A 21,814-nucleotide genomic window follows, 5' to 3' on the forward strand; every position below is an offset into this window, starting at 1 on the left:
CGCTGTCGCTAAGCGGGGCTGAGGGGGAGACGCGGGCGGGTCCGCGCCATGGAGCCCGCGAGCCGCACTGCCCCACGCCCCGCCGCGGGCGGCCTTCTCCTGCTGCTGTCCGGGCCGCGGCCCCGGCGGGCCTGTTAGCGCCGGGCGAGGGAGACCAGGTACCGGGGGGGGGCGGGAGAGGCCGCGGGGGGGGGCTCTGGTACCGGCAGAGGCCCGGGTACCGTGGGGGTGGTGGGGGGGGCGAGGAGGTTCCGGGCTGGGCCGGCGCCGCCCGGGGCGGGCCCTGCTGCTCCCAGGTGCCCGAGGACGGGCCGGGCCACGCGCAAGCCCGGGGGCCGTGGCCGCGCCGTGGGCCGCAGCCTGTCACGCGTGGGCTGCGCAGCCGCTTCCTCCCGCGGCGGGCAGGGGAGCGGGGTGCGAGCTGCTCCGGCTGTAGCTGGCCGAGCCCGTCTCGCTTCTGAGCCAGCGGAGGCTCCGGTCTGCGGGACGCTTCGCTTCGCTAGCTCCAGCCCGGCCAGGGCATGGGCCCTTTGTCGTCACTCTGCCAGCTTCGCTTCCCTTGGCACGGGCTGTGGGGAGGCGGCTCTCCTGGCTTTTCCTTCTCAGCGTGTGCGAGGCCTCCTGGCTTCACCTGCGGACAGATGGCTGTAAGCACGGTGCTGCTGGTCACACATCTCACTTCATGGTTGCTTCCTGACTGGAATAGTCTGGACAGGATCCTTTGTCATCCTGTAGTCTACAGATACATTGTTGACGTGTATTTCGAGTTAGCGTTTCATGAGATTATTTAGGCTCATTTACTGTAGTCTTAGTGCCTTTTGCAGATAAAAACATTCTCTATTTTATCAGGTAACGGGAATCAGTTCTGGATTTCCATATAGAGAAACATCTGGATTACAGTCATGGCTTCAAGACAACCAGATATTCCTGGTAAAACTAATTCTTTCCAGTAAATTTTAGTCCAATCACCTATGTGATTGTTAATTGTGAGAAGACATGGTTTTATTTAGGCCCTGTAGTCTGGATCAGGTGTATAGCCTGGTTAGGCTATTTGGTGCCCATTTGATGCTAGTGTGTCAGCTTTTAAATAGTGCCACTGAATCAGTGCTCCTGCCAGTGAATTATTTATATTGTATCAGTGCCTCAGGGTGCTGCACAAACACATCTGAAAGACTGTATCCTGAAGACTTTGGGGTCTAAAACAGTGGTTCTCAACCTGTTTACCATTGTGTGCTCCATATGCAGCTCTCTGTGTTATGTGGGCCGCAGCCACACAAGGTATATACTACCTGTGTGGCCCTGAGGATGTCATTTGGGCCGCAGCTGTGGGTTGAGAACCACTGATTTAAACTAGTCTAGTTAGTAATTGCCTTAGCCATGACACTACTGATAGACAGTCACATGACTGCTTTTATCAGAGTTGGCTGCTGTTAGTATGACCGGACAGTTAATTAGCAAAGTCTAGAGAATTTGTCGTACTCCTGCTATGCAGAAGAGGGTATGAAAGATGGAGTAGGGAGGTGTTCAGGAGTGATGCCCTCCCTAGTATGTGCCTTGTGTGCTGTCCATGCTGGGGTATCTAGGTCTGGTGCAGCCTCCTTCTCACCCCCCACAGTTGCTAGAACTTGTATTCAGTGCTTTCCATAGACCCTGCTAGGGGCCCTATCCCTTAAAGCCATCCAGAGACTGATGTTAATGTTTCTCTCCCGCCCCCTGTTTAATCAGGGAAAACTTGTGAGTAGATTTGTTGAGACCTGACAAAGTTTTGCATGTTTTCTCTTCACCTGAGGTTCTCAAAATAGCTGCTTGATTGTTTGGCACTAATTTACCTGATCACATAAATAGGTATTGTAAGAATGCATACTACTTGCAAACTATTTTTTGGTAGAACAGCCTTCCAAAATATGTAAATAAATTCAAATTCTGAACTTCCAACAGTGCTGTTGGATTGCACAAATAAACTCCTAACTGTAGGACCACTTTAGAACTATTACTGGTTTAGCCATATACAAAGTTGTCAGTCTTAATCTCTCAACTCCTGCCTTGTTTAGAAAATTGTGCTGCTTTTTCTCCCAAATCAGACTCAGTGCTCCTGTTCAATGGCAGTCTTACCACACAGATTTTCTTTAGTCATTGGTGAACTTTGTGTTTTAGCCCACAATATATGCAACTCCTTAACAGATTGCTACTTAGAGTGATGTTGCTTGAAGTACTGCTGTTAACTGTGACTGACAGATGTGAAGCAGTAGTTATGGGTAACTTACTTTTGTGATTAAAGTGTTCCATGTAAGCTGATAGTTGGAGTGAGGCTAGTAAAACAAAACAGCTCTGAGAATTTTGCAAAGGCTGCATAATTCTGACTAGTGTTTCTTACAAAGGGGTATTGCAGCTTATGTCTCCTTGGTTTTGCAAGCGCAGGCACTTCTCCAGCAAGTTCTAAGAATAATTTTTTTTTTAATGTAGAAACCTGTTTTCCAAAATAGTGAAACTTGTACTAAGGATGATCTTCTTTAGCAACCACATCAGTATATTCCCCAAGGTAACTGCCCATTAAAAGTCCCTTAGACCACAGATTTTCTGGTCCTTTGGGTAGCTGCTTAAGACAAGCTACATACTTGCTTCCATAAGGAAGCAAGTGCTATCTCATTTTGGGAGTAGGTTTTACTGGTGTGAGCTGTACCGTGTCTCTGAAAACTTAATGGATTTTAAAAAATCCGTGTTCTTAACCAGTATAGAGATAATCCAGTTTGATATGTCCAAGATGCATCCCACTGTGAAAGCTGCCATCTTTGTTCTTAGCTATTGAGCATGGCTCTGGAGGGCTTCTAGGAAAGATGTCCCTGCCTATTGGAATGCATCGTCGGGCATTCAGTTATGATGATGCCCTGGAGGATACAGCACCGATGACTCCTCCCCCTTCAGATATGTGCTCCAATGTCCTGTGGAAACAACCGGTCATCCCAGAGCGCAAGTACCAGGAGCTTTCAAAGGTATGCACTCTAGAATGGGTGAAGAGGTGGCAGGGAAGTATCTGCTGGATTCTAATTGGATGAAAACCAGGAACTCTTCTGGATTAAGCAAGAGACTACTACTTTAAGGTGACCTTCAGAGGCGGATCAAAACTGGGAGTGTTTTTTGATCAAGGACAATTTCCTGATTGATATTAGAAATGTAGTTCTTGTGCAGCTTGTGAGTCTGACTGAAGGGGTAGATAAATATCACAAGAGCGAAAGCTAACCAATTGAGAAGGAGGGACTTTTAGTCAGAGTGCTATGCAGAATCTTGGCCAACACTGACTTAACGCTAAGGACTAACACAGACCTCCTTTCTCTAAAATGTCAACTTCAACAAGCCTCCCCCTTAAACTTAATACATATCTTCTGAAACCTCCAGCAAAGCCAGAGCTGACATTCCTGCCCCATACCCCTCCATTTCTTTGGGCGCTGGTAGGGAAATAACTTTTCAGGCATTCTTTCATCAGAAAGAAACAAAGGCATAACGCCAATTGCTTACTTTTTTTTTAAAGGCAACCTCTGAAGAGTATGAGTATGTCCTCTGTGATTCTGTCCACTTAAGCAAATGCATAGTGTCTGGTGACCATAGAAAGAATATTCTCCAAGAGCTTTTCTAAATGAGAAACTTGTGTGGGTGTTAAGGTGTGAATTGAATTTGATACAGTTAAATCAGTGCAAAAGGCATGTGGCTGCTCTTTGGGGATAAGAGCAGCTTATTTGGTTAGCTAGCTCTGTTAGGATCAGGTTTAATTAAACTGAAGCAAGTCACACTTATACTGAAATATGTGTCCATGCAGTCTTGAGAACAGACTTAATTGTATCTGCTTAAACTGGTTTTTATTCTACCAGTGGAACTTCCTTGTGAGGATAAGTCTTAGGTTGGAGCATGGTGTAAAGAACCAGTGCCCAGCACTGAGAAGAGTTTTACCCTCTGTTCAAGCTGCAAAAGTAGTTTGTCAGTTGAAAAGGTGCTCTCATTTTATAAAGTAACAAATTAGAATCCAGCAGACACAATCCCCAGAGTCTAGTTAAGAATGGCAAAACTTTGGGTTTAAGCTACTTGACTAAATTTAGATGTCTTAAAACCAGTATAAAGTATTGGAGTAGGGCCTAGGGTAATAACATTAAACTTTGAGCTCCATGACTTATATACGGGTCTGATCTCTGTAACCAGGATGCTGGCTAGCAGCTTTAGTGCCGTCTATCAAAGAATCTCCTTTCATGGAGAAAGACCTGCCACATGGTTTGGTCAGATTGGGCCCTGAGTGGAAAGAGAAGTGGTTGGTTCTAGTTTTCTCCCCAGTGACCTTTACCATTCAGACTAACAACCTTCTGGCTATGAGCCCAGTGCTTTCCAAATCCATGTAAGAATGAATGCCTGTTTGTCAATAGATAACAGGATCGTCCTGTCATGGAAGGACACTAAAATGTCCATTTCCTTAAGAACATTGAAGTGCCAGTTATGATTAGTCTCAACTCTTTAAGCAACAGAAGTTGACTTTTTTGCTTAACCGGTTATGTGTTGGTTAAAGCCCTGTTGTGATGAGAATTCAGAGAAGGTGTGTAATGCTCAAGAGGTAACTTTCTCCCCTTTGTCTTAAACTGTACCTCACTTCCTCTGCACAGGTTGAGGAAGGGGAGACTAGCATGTATCCACCTGTCATAACCCCCTCATCTTCCACTGAAAGTGTGAACAAGGTCCCAGTGGTGAAGGCCAAGGCCACTCATATCATCATGAATTCTCTCATTACAAGTAAGAACTCTGATGTATTTGTAATAGGCTACTTAATAGATATGGGAGTGGGGTATGTGCTGAGATCACGTGCAAGGCTACAGTCCATGTGACCAGATTTCATGGCCTAATTCTTCAGCCAGCCTCAAAACCATTAGACCTAACTATGGAATTTGTGTAGGAGAAAACAATTTTCGTGCACTTGAGGGGACCTCACAAGCTTTGCAGGTGCACTAATGGAAAAATGCAGGAAACTGCCCTAAATCAAGTGCTGGATGAATAAATCTGAAACTCTCTGTAAACTTTCTAATGTTGGAACTGGGTTGGTGATGGAGGTATAGAGAAATTGGTTTTTACAATTTGTCTGCTTCAGTGTATTATAAATAGTCTTATTTTTGTTACGAGGCTCATGAGAGCAGATGCTACCAGCTGTCACTTGTTTGCTTATTAGCTCATTCTGTTTAACCAATAAGCATGATTTTAAATGGGACCAGAGTGAAGGGGAGGATTGACCCATCAAGCTAATAGAGTACTTAAGTATAACTCATTGGCTTCATGTATTCATTGTCAGCAGTGTAGCTGTCCTGAAAATTAAAAAGAACTTTGTGCTGTTAACAGTGAGGCTTCAGAATGAGATTGGATCTGTAGTGCAGCAAGATCTGCTTGCTCCTTATGGGTAGACGCTAACCACTAGGATGTAACTTTGTCACTGGATCTTACTTTATTGCTGCGTGGCTATCTAAAGCTCAAACTTGAATATTTAAGCAGTGACTTCCAGCCCTGTGGGGTTTGTCTGAGCGAGCGTTCTGGAAGTTCACAAAGAGCATGTGGTAGTTGTCTTTGAAGCTCTTTTATAGAAAGCTGGCAGACCTGAGCATCTTGCTAAAAGCAAGTCAGCAGTGAGGAACCTAGTTCCAGTGAAGTGCAGCTTCTGTACTGCTCTAATGATGGACGAGCATTCTGTAGGAAACCATCAAGTTCTCAAAACAGTTTTTCCATCACTTAAGACTTTACCAGTAGTTTTTAAATAAGAATTAAACCCTTCAAAAACCAGTAACATTTTTTACAATTTTTTCTGAAAGACTGCTGCATTAGCTGTTCAGAACACCTGAGTCTGAAGTAAAGAACTGGCAGCAATACTTGTGTATATGGAGTTTGGATGCACTAGGATTATTCTAAGTGGTTATCTTAACTGCCTGGAGTTTTAGAAATATTCTAATTCAGGAGCAACACTAGCTTTCACCCGTCTGGCTGAGATGCGCTTGTGACAAGCCCTGTGATTTGGGAGCAGTCTTATTGCAGAGTTCCGAGTTGTTGTTCTGTTTACTAAGAACCCCAATGACTAACCTGTCTTTCTGATCTGTTGAATTAGAAATTGTATCTCTCATCTGTTTGTCACATTCTATCTCTGTGCTGACTCATCACAATGCTAAATTCTGGATAATGGAAACCCAGTTTCTCATGCTGCCTTGCGTTTCCCAGAACTGCATGCAGGCAGCGGTGTTTTCCTCTGGCTTGTGTGACTGTCTCGTCTCTCTGTTCTAGAGCAGACTCAGGAGAGCATTCAGCGCTTTGAACAGCAGGCAGGGCTGAGAGATGCTGGATACACTCCCCACAAGGGCCTCACTGCTGAGGAGACAAAGTACCACCGTGTGGCTGAGGCACTCCATGTAAGACATTTGTCTCGTATTCTGCTTTGGCTTTCTTGTGGTTTGTGTGCTGCTTTACCTCTTCCTCTGAGGGACTCAAATAGTCCGTAGAGTTCGGGAAGGGCTCACGGAACTGTTTTGGGGCTTACTTTCACTGTTCGTAGCTGTCAGTAGAACTCTGTCTTGGTAACAGTGGCTGGATTTATCTATTTAAATAGCCCATCTCAGCTTTGTTTCATAGTCATGCATTTCACTAGCTTTGCAATGACTACGGACAATCTGTGGCTTCCCCAAAATTTAACTCTGATTCTAGTAGGTGAGTCTTTAGCATGTAAATAGATGTGACTGTCTTTTACAGTATCACTCAAATCACAATCAGTTGTGAATTCTTTTCAGTGGGGGGGATCCACCCTGAAGATAAATTACCCTTTAAAATTGTAAATTGTGAATCTCTGTGGCTGGACCTCTCTGTCACTGCATGTGTTCAAAACCCTGAAGCTTTATTCAACTATCGCCAATTCTTGCTTTCCCAAATAACTCATTTCTGCTTCCTGCCTTTGTGCAGACTCCTCTGCTATCTCCATTTCTGTTGCTCTCGAGGGCATGTAAGAGACCGGCTGTCTTCCAGCTCCCCTTCCCCTTAAAGGAGCAGTAACTCAGGGCTGCTCTACTACCTGCCTCTCTCATTCTGTAAACATATAGCTGTTCTAACTACTTTATTACTTGCTTCCCTGTCCCCTCCAGAAAAGAAGCCAGCAGGCTCCATTCCCCTAGGCAGTCTCTACTTCGTAAGGGAACAGATTATTGGCTTATTAAATTACTGAGATGCTTGTTAATGTTGAAACATGCAAAAGATGAGCAGTTTCATCAGCTGAAGTGCATGATTTGCAGAACTCTAAGACTTCTACTCAACTCCTTCCTGCAGCAGTTCACTTTAGTAATCTTGAACTTCTCCTGTAATATTTTTCTTCAGATATGGACAAGTAGAGTAGAAAATACTCCCCTCCCCAGTGTAGGATTAGAGATGTCTGTAGTGATTGATAGTAATTGTGAAGGAGAACTAATTTGGAATGTCACACTCTGCTTCAGTGGTGCAGAGCTTGGCAGATGAAGCTTACATAACTGTGTAGTCATTCTGGTCTGAATGCATTTCTACTTCTCTTACAAAGCACTGAATTTATTCCTCTCCTGTAGTCTTGGCTTCAGTGTCTTTGACTGTTGGACTGAGCTATCAAACTTCATTACACCAGAAGTCAAGAATGCAATAGATGTGAGTGCAGCTTTTCTCTGAGAAGTGACTCTTCAAAAAAAAAAACAAAAACAAAAAAACAACAACCCTGTGATCTCATTTTCCACTTCCATATAAAACCTGCTCAGCTTACAAATAAAGATATGTTTGCTGCTACGACAAATCCAAGCTGTCATAGAATCCGATGAGGGGAAAATTCCTGAATCCCTCTTCAAACCATGACTGCTGTTAAAGATCGCTTTGTGCTGTCTGGAAGAACTTGAAATAATCTGGTTGGTGTGCACTGGGTCACTGACATGTCTCCTGTTTGCATAGGCAGGAAAGCATTTAGAACCCTAATGCTGACATGGCTTACAAATATTAAACACTGATAACCCATTTAGAGGTAGTAACTAGATAGACGAGTTAAATGCGTGAGGCTGGTGGGTCTTCTGGCACCTAGCCATGACAGTGCTATTAGTGAATATTGCAAGGATACAGATGTTAGAGTTCTCTGGATAAACTAGCTTCACTGCAGATTCAGACTACCTCTTCCTTGTAAATGCCAGTCAAGATCCTAACAATGCACTGACAGAGGTAGTGTGACTCTAAAGCATGTATGACTTTGAACTGCTACCACTGGCTGCCTTTAGGCTGGAGTAGATAACTCAAGACCTTATTCCAGAAATGCTCTGGTAGCTAAACTCTGACAGTCTGAAATGGGGAGCTCTTACTGTCTTGCATACACTTTAATAGACACTCTTACAGGCAGACCTTGTAACACACTAAGCTGTAACTCCTGGTATACTAGTCCATCAATTAAAGGGGAAGTGGCATGCTCATCCTAAAACTGGCTAGTCTTTACTCCTAACCCTCTTGTTGAAAGGTTTATATTGATTTTGTTTTCCTCTTGCCCTTTCTAACAGAAGTTAAAGATGCAAAGTGGAGAGATGACCAAAGAAGACAGACAGACATCTTCCACTCAATCCACTCCAAACAGCACCCCCCACTCTTCTCCCAAACAGAAACACAGGTACAATCCCACACAGGGCAGTTCCTCGCCTCCCAGGAGTTGGTTTCCTTCAGGCCACTTAGTCAGAGTTGCAACAAATAACTTTCCTGCCCAGCACTGGAGAACTCAAATATCTTATTAAAGGGGTGGAGTTCAGAGCTTCCCCTGGATTCTCTGTAGAAATATTCAGTTCTGAAGGGTCAGATGGACGAGATTAGTATGCGAGTTTCTAGAACTCTTTGTGGGTGCCAATTCTTTCTACTGGGGGTGGGCAGACACATACATGTCCATGGATGTAGGGAAATGGCTTTAAAGCAAAAGGTCTACTCATGCTTGCTTTGGGAATGGATGCTTCTGGTGGTCCCATGGTGCCAAAGACTAAACTCATGTTTCTCCTTCCAGTTGTTACATGCTCCAAAATGCAGCAAAGAGTCCTGTGCCACCTTAAAGACTAACAGTTGTATTGGAGCGTGAGCTTTCGTGGGTGAATACCCACTTCGTCAGACGCATGTATTCACCCTCAAAAGCTCATGCTCCAATACATCTGTTAGTCTTTAAGGTGCCACAGGAGAGACTGTTGCTTTTTACAGATCCAGACTAACACGGCTACCCCTCTGATACTATACTCCAAAATGATTCTTTTCCTCCAGGGGTTGGTTTAGTCAGGGACCCTCCAGTTCTATCACTGGCTCAGACTTGGTCTCCATGGATTCCGATGGCGGGGACAGAGACAGAATATCCTCTGAAAAATGGAGCCTTTTTGGACCCAGAGCTGTTCAGAAATCCACTAATGACCCAGGTATGTGCCCTCTAGGAGGAGAACCCTTCTCAAAAGCTGCCATAAGTAGCAGGAGATGACAGTGCAAACACTTAATTCAGAGAGTGGTTACAAGTCATCCATATGAACTATGCAGCAGTGATGCTGTCACTACCCCTAAACTCTAACTAGTCAGTGAAAACTAGCACAAAGTGGCCATGAACAGATTTCCATACAAACTCGGCTGTGTTATGTAACAGCATCTTGTGTTGCCCAGGCCTTTTCTCAGTGTCTAAAACTAGAGCATCTTGTGGATGTGCCAGTGGAGACAGACAAGTGGCCGGTGGCCACTGTTCTCTTTAGTGACAATATTGACACTTCTGCAGCCTCTCCCTGATGGCAGGGGATGTGCTTAAGGGCTGCAGAGCTGCGTCGAAGATAGACTGTCAAATATATGGCACCACAGCTGTCAGCAGCTAGTTGTGAAATTGTATCATCTCTGCCTCTTCCATACCAGGACGGCGCTATCTGTGGGTGTGACTGTCTGCTGCCCTCCCAGGGCTTTGGTAAACTTCTGCATGGATCTTTGAGGAACATGCACAGTAGGGCACTAGCTACACTCCAGGGGAGCTGGGAGGGAAAACAATGTGAAATGGTGCTTCTGTGTGTGCCTTGCACACATCAAGGCAAGACCTTAACCTTCAGTTTTAAGAGCCGCTTCCTTATGTTGCAGACTTTGATATGTGACTGTTCTGTAAAACCTGAGTGAACTGGTCAATATTTGACTTTTTTTTCCCCCCTGTTTCTTATCTGCTGTAACAACTTCTTCCCTCAGGGGCCTTTACCATCCAGTCCTATAAGGGTGCGCAGAAGCCATCCCCAATGGAGCTGATCCGTGCTCAGGCCACCAGGATGGCAGAGGACCCAGCTACCTTCAAACCACCCAAGATGGACATCCCTATTATGGAGGGGAAGAACCAGTCGGCACGGTCTCATAACCTCAAACCCCGGGATATGAATGTGCTCACTCCCACGGGATTCTAGGAATATCATTGCCTCCAAGGAAGGATGTTCTTGGTGTCTTCATAATGGATTAAAGGGTGGTTTCGGGTATGCTTCCCCATCCCACTCTCCTGCACAGTTACCTAGGGAAGTCTTTCTTTTTTCCATGTCAGAGCACCGATGAGACAGAAACAAGATCTGGAAAACAACCGTCACTACTTCTGTAGCACAGCCTGAATCTCCTGCTTTTTTTAGGAAGTTTCTGTAATAGCACCAAGTCCATATAAACTGTCCTGTCAGCTGCAGTCCTATTTATCTGTACAGCAAGATTCCACTGGGAGATGTGTGCTGCTCGAAAACCTGAAAATCCACACCTTGTTGGGAGACCTCTTCCTGAGCTGCTTCCTGTGCTGAGTGGGCTGTCCTGCCCAGCTATGTTTTAGGCTTCTACTTCTCCTCAGCTCAGGGCCCTGGTCAAGTTGCCAGGAGGACAGCATGCTTCTCTCTAGGATATAGACAACACCAGCAGCCGGTGGCCTTGTGCTAGAGACCAAAAACCTCCAGCCCAAGCCTGTTGAAGTTCTCTATCAAGATTCCCTTACATAATCATGTAGCTCCCCTGCTCTGCAATGTCAGTTCATAGTAGTTCCACATCTAATGGTTTTTCTTTTTAGGTTTCTTTGTTAAAAGGGTAATTGGTCCATGAACAGTGACCATTCTAAAGATCAGCCCTTAATGTTAAATTCTGCTGTGCAGTTCTGTACTGGTGCTTGGTGGCGGGGGTGGGGGAAACCTTTACTTCTGCTGTCAAAGGGTTTCATTTTCCAGTGGGCCCAGAGGAGGAAATGACCAGAGCTAGTGTGGCTGAACTAAAACCCTTCATTCTCTTCTCAGATCTTTGCATGGTAACACCATTCTGCTGCTTTCAGTGGGGAGCACAAATGGAACTACAGTTGATGTGGCACTTTGTCTCGGAGTTCTAGCTGTATCTTGTAAGAGGTGTGTGTGGAGGGGATGTAGCAGTTAGAGAAAGGGACATGGACAGTCCCTCTTATGTAGGATCTTTATTTCTCAACATCAGATTCATGCTTGCAGGCATTGACGGGGGGGGACTAAGGGAGAATTTAATCTTAAACATTCCTCCTGTGCTCTGGTAAGACTTAATATTTTTCTTAGCCTAGTTTTCTACACATTCATGGAAACAGTCAACGTACACCTTCACGTCTCTTCCTCCACAGAAGTGGGGAAGAAACTTCTAAGCAGCCTCTAATTCACCAAGCAGTGGACGGAGGGTTAGTGTGAAATCTCCATACCTGCCCTGTGGCAAACTAGTCACTCCAGATTTCTTTTAGATTCCTTGACAGGTACTGGCCTGAACTTTGCCCTTTCCGTAGTGGTCACTGTAGCAGTCGGGTGGCATGTAAGGCCCAATCCTGTTGCAGCCTGTGTTAAAAGCATCTTATACTGAAATGTCTTTCCTTAGCCTCTCTTTGGAGCTCCATGTCCTGACTGCACTGCAGGGCTTAGCTCCTGGCCCCCCGCTTTGAAGAAGCATCGTTTGTAGCACAGCTTCATTTCAAACTTCATCACTAATGGCAACACCTGTCGTGTGTGTTGCATGGATAGCACCAAGGACTCCTGCCCTAGGAATCAGTTGTCATTATGGATTGGAAGTGTGTATGATCAGTGGTAATCAGACTTCTTTGGCTTCCGTTAATTTATTTGTGCTGTTTGTGCTCATGTCTTTTTTGTTTTGTTTTTTTTTTAAATGGGCCTAACTGTTACAAGAGAATAAAAGCCCGTGTGAATGGAGATCTGTGGTGGTTCTTGCAGCAGCACAGCTGGTGAAGTGCCTGAAGGAAAGAGGAGCAAACCTGATCTGATCTCCACAGGGCTCCCTGCTCCTTGCTAAGTAACTAGTGAACTCTTCTCTGTCTCATCTGTGACATGTAGGCACAAGTCTGGTCACAGCAGCAGCATTTATTAATTTTTGCATTACAATGTTCATTACTTTGTACTATCCCTTCTTGAAAGGAAGATAGTGATGCTTCGTCTGGACCCTAAGGGAGGGGATGCTATTATTACAGAACTTAACAAATAGAAGTGCTCATGAAACTAGAGCCAATGGAAAGTCATTGTTGGGGGATTTCCTCACTTTCTTAAGCTGCAGCTCCCAGGCTGGTAAATGGCAGCTTTTCCCATGCCTGGGGAATAGTATGGCCCTCACAGGTTCAGTAAGTGTGTAGCCAACCTCCTGGGGAAACTGCTAGATGGTTATCTAAGGCTCCAAAACAGTTTGTGTGGCAGCAGTGCAGTACACATCTAACCTTGCCTCTCTGATTTAGCTTTGACTGATGTTTTTATTTACCATATTTTCCGGCATAAAAGGTGACGGGGCGTATAAGACGACCCCCTAATTTTACAGTTAAAATATAGGTTTTGGCCTATATTCACCCTATAAGACTACCCCCCCTTCCGAGGGGGGGAGCCCAGAGCCTTTTAAATCCCAGCCGCAGCCGGGAATCAGAGGGCTCTGGGCTGCCCGCTGCGGCGGGGAGCCCAGAGCCTTTTAAATCCCAGCCGCGGCGGGGAGTCAGAGGGCTCTGGGCTGCCCGCTGCGGCGGGGAGCCCAGAGCCTTTTAAATCCCAGCCGCCCGCCGTTTATACCCGGCGTATAAGACGACCCCCAATTTTTGGGGGTTGTTTTTTAATATAGAAAGTAGTCTTATATGCCGGAATATACGGTAGCTTTAAAAGGAAAGGAAACACTGACGCATGTGGCTTGATGCCACTGCAGTACCCTGCCCTCCACAGCTAACAGGGTACACAAGGGTGTCTCTTCCCTGCATTGTTAAGTATGCAGTTAGCTGTGTGCATATACAACATTCCTGAGTGGAACTCACTTTGAACTGAATAGTACAATTATAAACTTCATTATACCTCTTCAAAGTGTAATTGAACAGTTAGAACTTGATGAAATCAAACCCTTTTTTCAGCAGGGTCTTTGCTATAGCTCTTTCACCCTGTTGATGTGAACTCTACTCCCAGCAGCTTTGCTGCAGTGGCTGTTGGATTCCCAAGGTGGTATTAATCTGGAAGCAGGGAGCAAAAAAATAAGTGGTTTCTTTTTGCAGTTTTCGTCTACTCAAATAGCTGAGCCATTTGTGCTCGCTTCCGCCAGCTCATCACCTCTAGGCAGAGACCAAAGCTGGGAAATGTCACCTAAAGGACCAGCTTCAGTTTCTGGAGAGGGGGCATGCGTGTGCTTGCTGTTGCTCTTAAACAAATGTGCCTCCCCCCCAGAGTAACCATGTACGCATTAGAAAATGTGTGCTATCCTGGAAGAGCAGAACTCTTCCCCTCCCCCCTATATATTTCCTAGTACTGTTGACACATCCATTGTCTCTGGTGCAGGGGCTTATTTCTGCAGATCATTCACCACAGCCGAATGTAAAAAACCGTACATTTCTATTGGAACAGCCTCACAGGGCTTCAGGTACCACTCCTGCCCTTAACTTACTCTTCAGAACTGGCAAGCCCAGGTCCCTAAAAGGCAGGCTCGTAGCCCCCTTATTAGCGCCCCGCCTCTCAGAGGGGCGAGAGCAACTGTCTACAGCCCTAGTCACTGCACGGTAGGTAAGAAAACACAGCTGCTGCTTGCTGTCCTTTTAGTGTGTGTGAACTGGAAGGTGAAATGTGACTGGTATGGCTGCGGTGTTGACCAGGGCTGTAGTACAAAAAGAAAATGGCACCAGTGTCCCCTGCTGTAGAGGGGTTGTAGTAGGGTCCTTGGTGGGCTGGGTCGTTCAGTGGTTAGTGTCCACTCAGCTGGGGGATGGGGCAGTGCTAGGGGAGCCTGGGGCTGCCCACTCTGCCCCATGGCCCTAGGAGGGTCAGCAGTGTTGACCGGGGGGGTATGGACCTTCTGTGTTACCCTTCCTGGGTCACTTCCCAGTGCCGCTCTCTGCGCTTCTGGTCCCAATAAGAAAAAAGGACCCAAACCAGTCAGCCCAAGCTGGGTTCAACACACAATCTGTCCCCTTTGGCAGGAGCCTGCAGGGTAGCTCTGCACTCCTCCCCGGCCTGCCCCCTCTGAGCTGGGTGCTGGGCAGGTGGGCCCCTTTTCAACTCTGTCTCCAGTTAGAGCATGCTCAGCAGGGCTGGAGGGGCCCAGTATAGTCCTTTAACCCCTTCTGTCCCAGTGTGGCATTTGCACACTGCATCACAGGGTGTTATGAGGATAAATCCCTTGGGGAGGGAGGTGTTCAGATAGGATAGTGGGGCCATAGGAGTGTGAGGGAGGCACACAGATTGTTCTGAAACACTAAACTGTCCAGTCTCTCCCCCCTAGTTCCTGGGGCTGCCTCCACCACTTCAGAGCAAGGTGTGCTGCCTGCCTCCTTGACTGCAAGGAATAAAGCCACTGTGAAAGGGCGCGGGGGAAGGAAGAATTTTCCAGTCTCGGTATTGCTTTCTAGGTTAGCTCCTCTCGAGAGGAAGTATATTGTAACTAGTTTGTCGCCAATTTGCTTTACCTGATGCTTTAGTCCGAAACCCCAGCTGCCTAACATAAACTTGCATCCTATGCTCAGCCGTTATTGTCAGCGCAGGACTTGTGGCTACAAGACAGCTAGCTATCTCTGAGTACTGCAGCCCAGAACTAGATTCCTTGAGGAACAGATTCTCTGAAGCAGAGGTGACCCTGAGGGAGGTGTGGCTTCCTCCAGTGGGCAGGACATGTTGGAAACTGCTCTGGCCTGTTTTGGGAACTCTGCTGTGCTATGTAGGGATAGAGGGTTGATAGGAAAAGCTTCCAATCAGTGAGATGCTACTTTACTAATGTCTTTAGCGGAGGTGGCCAAACCACAGCTCCCCAGCCACATGTGGCTCTTTTAAAGTGTGACTTGCGGAGTGCCCCCTCCCCCCATTGTCCACCTATCAGACTGGGGGGGCGGAGCTAGGGGCTTCTGTCCAGCAGGGAGGGGGTGGGTCTAGGGGTTACAGCCCCATGGGATGTGCCTGCTGGGGCTCAAGGCTTCAGCCCCTAGCCACAGGGGAGAAGCTCTGAGCCCTGGCAGGTGCGTCTGGCTCTCGAACTTCTGAAGATTATAGTCTGGCTTGGAGGGTCAGTAAGTTTGGCCACCCTGAGTCTATAGAGTGAAGCAGCAGGATCCAGGACACAGTGATCACCCAGCTGGATAGGAGCAGCCTGCTAAAGGAATGGCTCTGCAAGAGTGACAGCACTTCTGTTAGAGCTTTCATGGTCAGCTACCACAGTGCTAAGTGTACGACAGGAACCAAAATACAGCTGCTGCTGGAAGACGTTCAGGCTGCAGCACCTCCCATTCTTGTGCTATTTCCATACCCTGCCCACCCAAGCTCTTGCCTGACTTGGAGAGCAGCTAAAGCTGAACTATGCAAGCTTCTTCGAGTACCTCCCCCTTCAGAGTAGGACAACCAGCACTTCCTCAGGTGGTGCTATCTTCTGGGTACAGCTGCAGGGCTCAAGCTGAGCTCTGGCTAGATTGTTACTGGTAGCTTGAGGAAAGAACCTCATCAACCAGGAAAATTTAATTTAAAAAAAATCTATACACAGGTTGTACAAGGAGAAGCAGATTTCAGAGGAGGGAATGAGACTCCTAGGTCTACACAACAACTGTATGAACAGAACTGAATAGAGGCCAACTGATGATTGACCAGGCTGCTGCTTGGCACTGAAAGCCAGCTCCTCCGGAAGCATCCTTCTCCTGTCAGGTGGTAGCGGTGGTGAGCAGCAGCGCTTCAAGCGCGCACACCTTGTCCGTGATCTGTGGGGGAAGCGACTTTCCCAGGATCTGCAGCAGCCGGCTGCTGTAGTCCTTGACGTGCAACTCAATGTCCACAGTGGTGGTGGTGTCGTTATCCTGGAGCTGGGGTTTGGCATTTGAAATAATTAAATCCATCCGCTCAATGAGTGAACTTCTTAAGTGCTCTGCAGAAGGAAATGCTGGTAAGTCAGCTTGTTAGTAGCAGGGGCCTACGGGGCAGTGTCTGTTGAAGTCAGTACGTTCCCCTTGGTGAAGAGCGATTGCACAGCACCAGTTGGAAAAATGGCATGTATCCCAGGGTTGTGCTAGGAGCCTCCCTGTGAGGCTGATTTTCAGTTGGAATGTCCCATCCCCCAACTCAGAGCAGCCTAGTTTTCTGCAAAGCTGGGGAGAGTTCCAACACCACACAGGCTTTAACCCTCCCCTCTTTCACTTTCAAAGGACTCTCCTGCTCGCCAGCTGCCTAACCTGCTTGGAAAAGTCTCTGGGCTGGGAGGCTAGGGCCAAGGGGGCGGGGGGGGGGTGGCGTCAGGTTGAATCGTTACTACACATGTGGGTGTGTGCAGAGATGACAGTGTGGAGGGGATGTATGGTCAAGCAGTTTCCTAGCAGGGAAGAGGCCTTTGTAACGCTCCCAAAAATCAGATTTTAGATCCTAAGCCACATGATGGTGCCCCCATTGTTTCCAGATTAACCTAGTGTCTCCCCTTCCCCATCTGAGCCGGTGAGCTTTCTCCCAGCAGCCCGGGCTTTCTGCACAGCTGGCTTGCACACCGCCCAGAGGGTTGCCCAGGGAGGGCACTGCAGGTTGAGTCCTTTACAGAATAACTAGGAACACATTGTGCCGCAAACCCTTCGGGAACAGACTAATTCTTGGGAGCTTGACTTTGGTGGCATAGGGTGGATTGTTCCCTTGGAGATGAGCCCGGTGTGTTTTTTTCCTGTACTCTCAGCCTCTCCCAACAGCCAGAGCCCAGTCTGAGATGCAGCAGCTTTCTGGAACTGAAAAGTGAGATTGCAGCTGCTTTGGTGTGAAGGGGGCCAAGGGGTGGTCTGACCAAGTGGAGCTAGAATCACAGTAGGCCAGATTATACGCTACGGCTGGGCCAGGCTAACGGGCCATTGCCAGAGGCTGCTTACCCAGCACAACAGTGCGGTAACTTGTTAACAGTAAAATCAAGTGCTGAAGCATCTCATCCCATCTCTGCCATGTTACTTCGTGGTCCTGTGCAAAGAGAAGACATTAGATTACCAGGAGGGGTCTCTAAGAGAGAGCAGCAAGGCCGCCCAGAGGGGGGGGGGCAAGTGGGGGAATTTGCCCCGGGCCCCTTAGGGGCCCCCACAAGAGTTTTACGGGGCCCCTGGAGCAGGGTCCTTCACTTGCTCTGCGGGCCCTGGAAAACCCTCAGAGGGCCTGGGCCCCCGGAGCTTCTTCCGCTCCGGGTCTTCGGTGGCGGAGGGTCCTTCTGCCCCGGGACCCGCCGCCGCAGGCCCCAGCCCTCCTGAATCCTCTGGGTGGCCCTGGAGAGCAGAGCAGGGCAGGAAGAGGAGGGCATATACCTGATACTGCAGCCGCAGAGAATGGCGGCCCAGGAAATACAGGATCTTGCTCAGAGACAAGGGCAGGGAGGCTGGCATGTCACAGCTGTGGTGGAACAGGAGCTCCAGCACTTTGCAGCGCAGCAGCTGGCTCTCCATGCTGTTTAAGAAGGCCTCCCTGGAAGAAAGGAGAGGGAAGCACAGGCGAAGGCAGCCTCTGAGCCACGAGCCCCTGCTCTTGCTGCCCTTAGCCCAGCACAAGGCTAAGCGTGCGGAGGGGATACTAGCACGGAGACAAGAGGGAAGGCAGCTGCAGCAATGGAACTCCATTTTCAGGGCAAGCACGGCAGCCAGTCTAATTACCAAGACACTCATCCTGCCCCTGCTGTTCACTTCATTAGGATCAGCCCGTGTTTACTCAAGGTCAAGACAGCCTGTGAAACCAGCTTCTCCGCTTCCCTTCAGCCAGCAAAGCAGGCTGGGCAGGAGTCTGCCCTTGCCGACTGCAGCATGAGCCTGGGTGAAGTACCAGCCTGAAGCCACAAGTACGTCCTGCAGGGTCGAGTCCCACAGCAATGCCGGTAAGCATTGTCCCTGGACTGTGCTCACCTCCAGCGGAGCAGTGCTGGGACCACTGGCGCCCCCACCAGAATGAAAGATTGCAGAACCATGCTGTGGCTGCCCTGCCGCTTGCTGCAGTCTATGCCACAACCAAGCGTTCTTACTTTTCTTTTTTTCTTCTTCTTCACTATGGGGTTTGCACCAGAAGAAGGGAGGCTTTCAGCCAGAACTAAGTGCATGGAGCACTCCCCCAGGGCCCCCATGTTACTTTGCTTGGTGCTGGAGCAGCAAAGTTGACAGGGAAGTGCCAATAGCTTTCCTGGCTAGACACTCCTCCCGCAGGAAAGCCAGCTGGAGGCTGCCTCATCACTGATTACTGAAAGGAGGGGAAGAGCTGCTGAGGGGTGGCAGCACCCTTAAGGTCCCATGAGAACGAGGGGGAGAGGGTTGGTTGGATTTCCAGGGTTAACATGTGCTGAAGTCCTCTCAACCCTGCATGCTGGAAGTGAGGTTTGACTATGCTCTGAGCGAGTCCCTAACATGCTTTCAGGGTTAGGTAGATGGAGACCCAGAGTCTTACCTACACTACAGCTGGAACAGTGGTAGCGCCAAGAGTGTTCCTAGAACACTTACTTGGAGAACAGCTGGGCTCTAGTCTGTGGAAGGCACTGAGTCTGGTTAGCCTGGTTCTCGGAGACCCAGCTGTGTCCATAGGGGGTCAGGAAAGTAGGAGTTGATTGGCTGGCTGAAACCATAGTGTAGACAGGACCGTGGAGCCTAGGCTTTATGCCTCTTTTACACAGGGAAACTGAAATGGGTCGACCTACAGCTTTAGGTGCTGCACTGATCTCTGCCCCCATACATGACACTCGCTCTTATTGGGGAAGTCAGGGTGAGTATCCCCTCCCCCCATCAGATGCTGGCTGTGATTATCAAAATCAGCTGTGTTCTGTCCGCCCCAGTCTTTCTAAGTCCCTCCTGCTGGCCACTGCTTCACCTGCGAGGCACTATTCTGCCCCTCCGCGCAGGGCAGAGGCGGTGGCAAATTGGCATGTGTTCCAATTAGCTAAGCTGTGAGCTGCAGCTGGGTTTGGGGGTAAGCACCGGAATCAAACCAGCCCCAGCAAGAAGGAACAATATGGGTCGTTCTCCCACCTTTGGCTCCTGAGAGGAATGTTGACCAAGTACGGAAATATCACATTGGCGATCTTATTGCTGCTACAGTTGGGAGACCTGTCCACCTCTACGGCTATGGACAGCATCCTCTGGAGAAGCAGCACCACCCTAGGCCAGAGAACAAGAGTTAGGCAGCAGGTAGGGCTTCTTCCCAACGCATCTGCCGGTGTCTGAAGGATAACAGCATGTGCCTCTTCCCCACTCAGAGAATCTAGGGAACAAGAGTCGAGCTCTGCTTCAGCAGACCATGTAAACGTGGTAGCACTGGACTGTCACTGGCCTATGGGGATTGAGTAGGTGGGCTCAGCCCCGTTTCTAGCTGACACAGGGTGTCTTGCACAAAGCACTGCTTTGTCTAGCGTCCTCGGACGCAGAGGTAAGGGCTGAGGTTCCTCCGGGTCAGGCGTGAGGCACGTTGGCAGGGCAGCAGGGTGAAGCCTGCATTGCTGCTGCTCCTGCCATCCTGTTTGCTCTAGCAAAGGGCTTCCTGCCCCAGCCTATGATTGTCAGATAGTTTCCTGAGGCCAGTCGGAGGCAGGGCAGACTCCCTGTTGCACAAGTGACTCCCCTCCAGTCAGGTGCTAGGATCTGGTACAGTGGGGCGGAACCGGGGCCAGGTTGAACCTAAGCTGCTGGGAAGCAGGGCACCCATGCTGTAAGCACCACTGGGCTTTCTTTACTAGAGCCATTTGCTAACTCATGTCTCTCCGCGTTTGAGAGGAGCCCAGCTCTGTTGCCTCTAGTGACAATGTCAACGCCTCCTTGGCTTACTTTTGGGAAAGGAAAGCCGGTAGGACGGCCTCTGCCTGCCCAGTTTCACTGTCGTTCTGTGCTGAGTCTGGCCCAGGGGAGGAGATGCTACAGTCAGCCCCTGATGAGGGACATGGTGCTTTCTGCTGCTGCTTTCGGGGCTGGGAAAATCCAAGTCCAGTAATGGCAGCAACCAGCCACTCGATCACCTCCCTGGGATGGAAACATGAATGTTAGTTAGGACGAGGGCCTGGCTTTCCAGCCGCACATTCAGAACCCTTGCTCCACTTGGAACAGAAGGACAGACCAAGTGTGGGACGTGGGCGGGAGGGATAGCTCAGTGGTTTGAGCATTGGCCTGCTAAACCCAGGGTTGTGAGTTCAATCCTTGAGGGGGCCACTTAGGGATCTGGGGCAAAAATCAGTACTTGGTCCTGCTAGTGAAGGCAGGGGGCTGGATTCGATGACCTTTAAAGGTCCCTTCCAGTTCTAGGAGATTGGTATATCTCCAATTAAAAAAAACACATTTGAGATCCTCACTGAGGGTGGGAACCACACAGCAATTTATAAACCCTGTGCCACCAGCAGTGCAACACGAATTCCTTCTGTTCTCAGGGCTGTTTGTTTCCCAGTTCCTTGCGGAAAAAGCAGGCTGGGCTGAGTGCAGGGCATTTCCCGTCACCTCCCAGCAGCTGTTGACATGAACCTCCCCCCTGGGCCAGGTACATGATCTCTGGGAAGTACGGAGGTGTTTACACTGAGGCCTGGGAGAACTGGTTTCTTAGTGCCCCTGCCTTACAGCTGGGCCGCGGGGAGCGCGCCTTACTTGACATTGCTGAAGCACCGGTCACAGGAAAGCACCTCCTTGGCAATGGATTTCTGCAGGAAGCGCAGCCTCAGGTTCAGCTGGAAATCATCCTCCAGGGTCTGCACCACATACTGCAGGAACAGAAAGCGCCCTGGGAGCGTCTCCTCCTGCGGGCCCAGAGCGAGTCAGAACTGGCACCTGGGCGTGAGCATGTCAAGCCTGTCAATATGATGGGCTCAGCAGCTGAGGGGAACTCTAGGGGCCTCAAAGGTTGGGGGCAGAGGCCAGGAGGAGACTGAGGGGGGCGAGTACATATGCTCAAGCAGGAAGGCCAAGGTAGTTAGTCCTCAAGTAGGATGTGCCTTGCCTGGCTGGCCCAAGGAGCAGCCCCGAGGGGGACGTGGCTGAGCTGAGAAGGTTCCATCACCTCGCTGAGGAGCTCCAAACACAGCCCCTGGGACCTCTGTAGCCCCATTATCCTCTTCACCAGCTAGGGACTGGCCCAGAGAGCACAGGGCCGGGCCTGAGCTCACTCAGCGAGTCACTGGCAGAGTTGTGACTAGCTCAGAGACTGGACTCAGGCCCTGCTCAAACCGCCCGTCCCTGGGGCGTCAGTGTGGGCTGCAGCGTTCTGTGCTGCTGCCCGGTCCCCACCCTGCATTGCTCCACAGCTGTCTGAGCCAGCAGGCACGCAGGAAGACGAAGTGTTGCCAGGACACACACGCAGCGTGGGCTGCACCTCAATGAAGGAACTAAGGATGGCTGCGCTCTGCGCTTTCA

General features: G+C 48.9%; 2 protein-coding genes across 7 annotated transcripts in view; one reads left to right on the forward strand and one right to left on the reverse strand.

The window, feature by feature from the left end:
- Positions 1–16,347, forward strand: KIAA1191 (KIAA1191 ortholog). 2 transcript variants are annotated; one of them, XM_039483196.1, is made up of 8 exons: positions 1–158; positions 850–930; positions 2,800–2,990; positions 4,641–4,767; positions 6,292–6,416; positions 8,550–8,656; positions 9,286–9,434; positions 15,991–16,347. In XM_039483196.1, the coding sequence occupies exons 2-8, from the start codon at positions 903–905 to the stop codon at positions 16,026–16,028; spliced, it is 765 nt and encodes a 254-aa protein (XP_039339130.1). In that variant the 5' UTR covers positions 1–158; positions 850–902; the 3' UTR covers positions 16,029–16,347. The 2 variants fall into 2 exon arrangements, with proteins under 2 accessions (XP_039339130.1, XP_039339129.1); XM_039483195.1 differs by lacking the exon at positions 15,991–16,347 and adding an exon at positions 10,228–12,206 and having other exon boundaries at positions 2–158.
- Positions 15,951–21,814, reverse strand: part of SIMC1 (SUMO interacting motifs containing 1) — a 15,188-nt gene continuing 9,324 nt past the window's right edge. For all 5 annotated transcript variants that reach the window (XM_039483193.1, XM_039483189.1, XM_039483188.1 and 2 more), the window contains exons 5-10: positions 21,053–21,201; positions 20,249–20,440; positions 19,457–19,585; positions 17,762–17,918; positions 17,342–17,426; positions 15,951–16,365 (exon numbers count right to left, since the gene is read on the reverse strand). In XM_039483193.1, the coding sequence (XP_039339127.1) occupies positions 16,145–16,365; positions 17,342–17,426; positions 17,762–17,918; positions 19,457–19,585; positions 20,249–20,440; positions 21,053–21,201 (933 nt within the window). In that variant the 3' untranslated portion in view covers positions 15,951–16,144. The remainder of the gene's footprint in view (positions 16,366–17,341; positions 17,427–17,761; positions 17,919–19,456; positions 19,586–20,248; positions 20,441–21,052; positions 21,202–21,814) is intronic.

This window comes from Mauremys reevesii, linkage group 8, assembly GCF_016161935.1.
Source record: "Mauremys reevesii isolate NIE-2019 linkage group 8, ASM1616193v1, whole genome shotgun sequence".
Classification (NCBI taxonomy): Eukaryota; Metazoa; Chordata; order Testudines; family Geoemydidae; genus Mauremys; species Mauremys reevesii.

Excerpts from the sequence above, each read along its gene's own strand:
- KIAA1191 (XM_039483195.1), top strand. The coding sequence starts at position 903 with ATGGCTTCAAGACAACCAGATATTCCTG. Across the intron at positions 931-2,799 it reads AAGACAACCAGATATTCCTG|CTATTGAGCATGGCTCTGGA; the intron begins GTAAAACTAATT and ends CTTTGTTCTTAG. Across the intron at positions 4,768-6,291 it reads CATGAATTCTCTCATTACAA|AGCAGACTCAGGAGAGCATT; the intron begins GTAAGAACTCTG and ends TCTCTGTTCTAG.